A 7,428-nucleotide genomic window follows, 5' to 3' on the forward strand; every position below is an offset into this window, starting at 1 on the left:
AAACAAAGGCAGAATTGTAAGATTAGCCCTCATTTAAGATCCAAACCAGGACAAAGCCATTAAGCCACAATAGAAATTGTCCAAGCCCCTTCATTGCATCAGCAGTCCAAACTTCAACCAAACTTAGCTCAGACCAACACCTAAGATTTCTCCTTTGCCTATAGAGTAAGCTATGACCCCTACATAACCCCTACATGGCATCCTGGGAGTCTAACAACAGCCAATAGAATACATGTTCTTGCACAGGAACAGGAAGCTCAAGTGCAAAGCCCAGAGAAGGTATAAAAATCCTCCACTCTCAACTCCATGTGGTCAGCTGCACCAGAGAACCATATGCTTGGCAGTTCCGTTCATCATTAAACCTTCTTTCCAATCAGCCTTCATGTTTCCAGTGTCTTTCTCCCAACTTGGAACTGAACCAAGTGGATATTTCTTCCCACACTGATAATCCAGGGATGGGATTCAGCCGATTCGGATTGGTTCTGGTGAACCAGTGCTTCCGGTGAGCAGTTGGTCCCTACATTCCACTCCTTTCCTTTCCTCTCCTATATTTCCCTGCTTTTTAGCTCAGCTGATTCATGTGGCACAGTGGATTGCTCACCGGCGCTGACATAGAAGGTATGTTTTAAAGCTTAAAATGGGCAGTTTTTGAATGCTGCACACACATACACAAAGCGCACACTAGGCACATATGTGTGCAAAGCGTGCATGCACACACACACCGAACCAGTTGTTAAACCGGTTGCATCCCTCCACTGTGATAATCCAGTTATTGCCTCCTGCATCTATGGTTTTTACATCACCTCGCTGTGACATTGTTTCCGGTGCTTCATTGGCCAATTTCTGAAAATAAAATTGTTCCCAGGATATAAGAACAAATCAGGTTCTGTTTCGTTAAAGCTCACTCTCCATGCTATCATAATATTAAGTCACATTTATAAGAAATGTTCAGAAAAGTGTTGAAATTATGTATTAGCACTGTATTTATTTTTGCAACCTTTGGGGAATTGGCTTGCAAAACAAAGGGATATTTATGTCCCTTTTGTGAGCTTTCTCACCCTGGTGGGTTTGCCAAGGTGCACCAGCCACAGTTAAATACACCTGGAATGCACCAGCTAGGAAATTCCACAACCTGTTTGTGCTAAAGTGGCTGCAAGTTCCGTGGGGCGGGTGAGGCAGTGCTGTGTCTCCTTAAGAAGGTCATTTCACTATCCTGGTGGCAGGAATTAGGCTTCTAAACAAAGAGCAGAGCCTGCAAATTGGATTGAGCAAGTCCTGAGCTCAGGAGGAAGCCGGATCTGTAAGGATCGTTATGCTAATCACCCCAAAGCTGCACTCCAGTCTGCTTCTGGCTCACAGAGGGAGCAGGAGGGGCTGCTGTGGGAGGCAACATCTATCAGCCTCTCTGTTTGCTTCCCCTGAAGTCAGTTGTCAGTTGCACGTTTCAGTTTTGTCCCCTGAAAGATGCTTCAGTATTTTCCAGCATCTCCGTTGAGCTGAAAGGAAAGCGTTGCTCACCCTGTGGCTTTTCAAGGCTCTGCAGCCAAAATCACAGAGAGGCTGATTTCAGGGTTGCACCCTGTGCACCAAGCCAGAAGAGGCAGCTCGGGCAGGATCTTTTGAAATAAATGACCCCGAACCTGCTCTGTGGCTGAAGAACACAAGGAGAGCTTTGCTGCCCCAGACAAAAGTTTTCATGGAAGACGTCGGTGGAAATTCAGCTCCTACTGCTGTACCTCCAACTGGTCAGAATTGTGCACTTTTAGTAGGTGTTCCAGAAACTTGAGTCAATCAAGATCAAGTGAGATCCTAATACCACTCGATAAAGCCTTAGTAAGACCACACCTATAATATTGCATCCAGTTTGGTCACCACACTTTTAAAAATATGTTGAGAACTTGAGACTCTAGAAAGAGTGCAGAGAAGAGCAACCAGGATGATGAGGGGACTGGAGACTAAAACCTATGATGAACAGTTGCAGGAATTGGGCATGGCTGGTCTAGGGAAGAGAAGGACCAAGGGAGACATGAGAGAAGTCTTCCAATATTTGAGGGGCTGCCCCAGAGAGGAGGGAGTCAAGCTATTCTCCAAAGAACCTGAAGGGCAGACAAGGAACAATGGATGGAAACTGACCAAGCAGAGATTCAACCTGGAAATACGGAGGAATTTTCTGACAGTGAGAACAATCAACCGATGGAACAGAAGTTGCCTTCGGAAGTTGTGGGAGCTTCATCACTGGAGGCTTTCAAGAAGAGATTGGACTATTCTATCCTGAATGGTGTAGGGCCTCCTGCTTGGGCAGGGGGTTGGACTAGATGCCCTACAAGGTCCCTTCCAACTCTGTTATTGTATATTGAATGAAACAACTTGCCTTTAGAACTTGTGGGGGCTTCATCACTGGAGGCTTTCAAGAAGAGACTGGACTATTCTATCCTGAATGGTGTAGGGCCTCCTGCTTGGGCAGGGGGTTGGACTAGATGCCCTACAAGGTCCCTTCCAACTCTGTTATTCTATATTGAATGAAACAACTTGCCTTTAGAACTTGTGGGGGCTTCATCACTGGAGGCTTTCAAGAAGAGACTGGATTACCATCTGTCAGAAATGGTGTAGGGTCCCCTGCTTGAGCTGCTTTAGATAACCTGTAAGGTCCCTTCCAACTCTGCTAATCTGTTAAATCTGTTGAAATAAAAACAGACAAGAGAGAATTTAACTTTAACTTTACACTTGAAGTGTTTCCTAAACATCTCTCTTGAGGATAATGTACTGTAGTGCATCACATCGTGCAGATGTAATCCAAAAATGGCCAAAATGACTTTCACCACACCTTTGGGGATGACACAAAATGGGGAGTTCTGGTCCACACTCAGCATGGCAGAACAAGACTGCAATCCAATCATCAGCCTGGAAGATGAAGAACAAGCTGATCAGGAGAAGCTTAAGGGGGGTGGGGAAATGCAAGATCCAAATATAAGATGGGAGGTTCGTGGGTTGCAAGTTCTACCCCTGAGAAGAACTTAGCAGCAGATTCAGTGACAATAATAGGCTGAGGGTGAGTCAGCCGGGGGAAACTGGCTACAAGGCCTATCCTAGTTGTGGCTGCATCAAGAAAAGAAATCTGTCCGAGACACGTGAAGCCTTGATTCTCTCTCTACTTAACAGGACCACACCTGGGGTTTATTGGATTCTGGGCACGCTTCCAGAGGGATATCAATGGGTTCAGAGCAGGGAGAGAAAGATGATACAGAGATGGGAGGACGTGTCCTTCGGGACAGATGGCAAGAACTTGGGGTATTCCGTTTAGTGGGGTGGAGGGAGATCCCTGAAAGGAGACATGGTAGCCACATTAGGACAGGGTAGCCAAGGGAAACTCCAGGGTTGATGGCCGGGAACTAAGGTTGAAATTTCAACCTAATTTCAACCCTGAGCTACAAATATTCTCCTTTACAGAAACTCATGTCCACAATCACAGCAACTAGACAGGCATAAGTTGCAGCTATTTAGAATGTTGCTAGAAAGGAAAAACTGCTCCTTGGTGAGATCCATAAAAGAGTCTCAACAGAAGGGAATCTTTGCAGCTCGAGTTTGAATTGCAGAGTCCTTGGTGGTCTTTGGGGTTGGTGGTTTTCTTATGCTCATCTCTAAAGATGTTACCTACGCTACTTGGGTCATGACATGTCTGCAAGAAAACAGCCAACCCAGGGGTGAAATCCAGCAGGTTCTGGAGAACTGGTAGCGGAAATTTTGAGTAGTTCGGAGAACCGGCAAATGCCACTTCTGGCTGGCCCCAGAGTGGGGAGGGAATGGAGATTTTTCAGTATCCTTCCCCCAGGAGTGGGAATGGAGATTTTACAATATCATTCCCCTGCCACGCCCATCAAGCCACGCCCATAGAACCGGTAGTAAAAAACATGAATTTCACCACTGAGCCAACCTCAGGGAGCATCAAAGACTCCATAATAAAATAAAGACTGTGGATTCTCCATCCCCTGACGAGTTTAAGGTGGAACTGGTTAGTCAACTATCATGGATGGTCATTTGGTGTTCCAGCACATTAGAGGGGCTGGGACTAAGCAACCATTATAGTCCCCTCCAGACCCCCTATTGCGGGGTTTCCAAACCTCGGTCCATGGACCAGCACCGGGCCGCAGCATGCCGGAAACTGGGTCACACAAACAAGCAAAGCCCCATCTGCGGGATGCAGGCAGCACACAAAACTGTTCCCCCTTCGGTCCATGGGAAAACTTCTTTCCACGGAACTGGTCCCTGGGGCCCAAAAGGCTGCACTGCATTATTGTTTAGTTCAAGAACAGGAGTGTAAAACTCAAGGCCCACAGGCTGGATCTGGCCCACGGGGTGTTTAGAGCTGGCCTGCAGGGCCACCTGGAAACAGTGAAGGACTGGCCCATGATGCATCTGCCAGTGAAAATGGAACTCAGGAGGGCCTGGCAGAGGGTTGCAGAAGGCTGTCGCAGCCGGAAATAGAGCTCTGTTAGTTAGTTAGCAATAGCAATAGCAGTTAGATTTATATACCGCTTCACAGGGCTTTCAGCCCTCTCTAAGCGGTTTACAGAGTCAGCCCCCAACAACAATCCGGGTCCTCATTTTACCTACCTCGGAAGGATGGAAGGCTGAGTCAACCCTGAGCCGGTGAGATTTGAACAGCCAAACTGCAGAACTGCAGTCAGCTGAAGTAGCCTGCAGTGCTGCATTTAACCACTGCGCTGCGAAGTACCCGTGGTTCGCCCATGAGGCCAATGTTGAAAAAAGACACGGACACGAGCTTTCTCGGGATGGGACGACCCAGATTGGGGGTCTGGTAGCCCTTTTATTGAGATAGAACAAAGGCAGGAGGAGCAATAGCATGTGATTAAAGACAGCCTGTCAAAGTACAATTGCTAATCTACTGCTCAGGGAAGTTCTGTCTATATATGGTCAAATCCTGGGCGTCGTTGGGTAAGGCACATCTAGAGTGAACTATCAGGATGTTATGTTATGAACTGTCAGGATGTTTATGGAGTTTGTTTTTTTCCTGTGTGGTTCAGCGTGGCAGCGCATGCCCTGTTATGCACTGGGTCATGGGTGACTGCCACACCTACACAAGGAGTTATGTGACAACATCTCCTACTTTTTCTTTTTTGTCAAAAAGACTTTTCCTCTTTGTCTGCCTCTTCATCTGACAGGGCTGCTAACAGTGCCTTTTGTTGCTGCAAAATAATTCGACCGGGAGTTTAAAAACAATGGAGAATAACTTGATGGCGGAAATGCCATTTGCGGAAGCAGATATTGAACTTGAACCTAGCACCTCGAGCAAATCTAAACCATCTGTTAAAAAGAAGAGAAAGAGAATAGCAGGAAAGGGGAGTGAAGAAGACAGCACAATAACGAAGAAAAAGAAAAACCAAGACAGACCCAATTATTTCATTTCTGTTCCAATCACAAATCCAAAGATGGAAAACAAACTGTGGAGTGCAAGAAAAAAGAATAAAAAAGGGGGGAGTCAATCCATGATCTCAGAAATGCTGTTTTACACCCCCGAAGGAGGAGGGGGCCTTGAAAGTCCAGGCAAGACCCGGCGTTGAAACCCAGCAGAAAGTCCAGGTGGGCATCGTCCCCCTCGGCAACCCCGCCATCGAGGTAAGCCAAGGAGGCCGTCCGTCTTCCGTCCTGGCTCAGGGGTAGACTCGGGGGCCTGGGTAAGGCTCCCCGCCACACCAGAAGTCGGGCACCTGCGGGGTTTCCAGCAGCCAGAGAGCGCATGGAGGGCCAGTTGCGGGCGGGAGGCTCTGCCCATCGGCCAGCCAGTAGTAGTGGCAGTCGCATCCGTGGGCTGGGTCGTAGGGCGGTGCCAGGATGTAGAGGAAGGCGGCGGGCCCGGCACCCTCAGCCGCGATCTGGTGCAGGTTGTCCCGCTGCGGGGAGAGCAGGCAGGGTGGCGCGGAGGCTGTGTAGAGGCGGTGCGAGCAGAGCAAGGCACGCAAGCGGCAAGGGCTGCCGGGGCAGGAGGCGGCTTCGGAGGCGTCGGCGGAAGCGGTGGCGTCGGGGGCGTCCTGAGGCTCCTCGGGCTGCTCGTCGAAGCAGGCGATGCGGAGGGTGCCGTAGAGGACCTTCAGCAGCCCCTGTATGCCCGGGTGGTCATGCAGAGGGATGCAGGCGCTGGTGCGGAGCACGAAGACGCCCATGCTGAAGCGCGCCATCTCGCGGATGTGCATGTAGCTGACAGGCGGCTTTTCCGGGGGTATGGGAAGCGGGCGATCTGTCGCTTGAGAGATTGCAATGGAGAATTTGATGATATCCCAAAGGTCCTGCAGGTGCGCAGTCTGAGCCTTTGAGAAGCCCGAGCCCATTACTCACGATTTGGGAGGGTGCTCCGTTCGCTGATGGCCGGCCCTGGATGCGAGACTTTGCCCAGTCGGGGGTGAGTGAACTCACGATTTGGGAGGGTGCTCCGTTCGCTGACGGCTGGCCCTGGATGTGAGACTTTGCCCAGTCGGGGGTGAGTGAAGGGCGGGCGACACAGGTAATCACGTCGGGGTCACCAAATGCGAAGTACCTGTGGTTCGCCCATGAGGCCAATATTGAGAAAAGACACGGACATGAGCTTTCTCGGGATGGGATGACCCAGATTGGGGGTCTGGTAGCCCCTTTTATTGAGATAGAACAAAGGCAGGAGGAGCAATCAGCATGTGATTAAAGACAGCCTGTCAAAGTACAATTGCTAATCTACTGCTCAGGGAAGTTCTGTCTATATATGGTCAAATCCTTGGCGTCGTTGCGTAAGGCACATCTAGAGTGAACTATCAGGATGTTATGTTATGCACTATCAGGATGTTATGTTATGAACTATCAGGATGTTTATGGAGTTTGTTTTTTCCTGTGTGGTTCAGCGTGGCTGCGCATGCCCTGTTATGCACTGGGTCATGGGTGACCGCCACACCTACACAAGGAGTTATGTGACAACACTGCGCCACCTTGGCTCCTTGAGTTAGTTAGTTAGTTTATTGTCATTGCACCTTGTACAATGAAATTAAATGTGATCTTCAGTGTACAATGACAGTTCAGGTTGTGGTTGTTAAGGAATCCTGTGCAGTCCTTAAGCACAACATCAGGGGATGGCTGGTTTCCTCCTTGACTTGACTTATTGGAAGCTGACAGTAAAGATCCCGAGGGGTGATGATGTGACTATGGGAAGCTGTGGCCATTGGAACTGTGTGCTGGTTGCTAAGGGTCCCAATCATGATCCTGTGACTGTGGGGACACAGCGACAGCCACAACTTCAAGGACCCGCTATAAGTCTTCTTGTTGAGCACTGTTGTAACTTTGAAAGGTTGCCAAACAAGAAGTCACAAACTGAGGACTACCAAAAGCCCTTCCCTGTCTTTCATGGTTGACAAAGCATAATCATTCCCTTGACGACAACGATCGGGCCAA

At 49.0% G+C, this 7,428-nt stretch overlaps 1 protein-coding gene across 1 annotated transcript; it reads right to left on the reverse strand.

Annotated features, from left to right (window-relative positions):
- Positions 1-5,669: 5,669 nt before the first annotated feature.
- Positions 5,670-6,344, reverse strand: LOC116516817 (2-aminoethanethiol dioxygenase-like). Its single transcript, XM_032229445.1, has one exon. It carries the CDS (start codon positions 6,342-6,344, stop codon positions 5,670-5,672), a length of 675 nt encoding a protein of 224 aa, XP_032085336.1.
- Between the last annotated feature and the right edge of the window lie 1,084 nt (positions 6,345-7,428).

This window comes from Thamnophis elegans, chromosome 13, assembly GCF_009769535.1.
Source record: "Thamnophis elegans isolate rThaEle1 chromosome 13, rThaEle1.pri, whole genome shotgun sequence".
Lineage (NCBI taxonomy): Eukaryota > Metazoa > Chordata > Lepidosauria > Squamata > Colubridae > Thamnophis > Thamnophis elegans.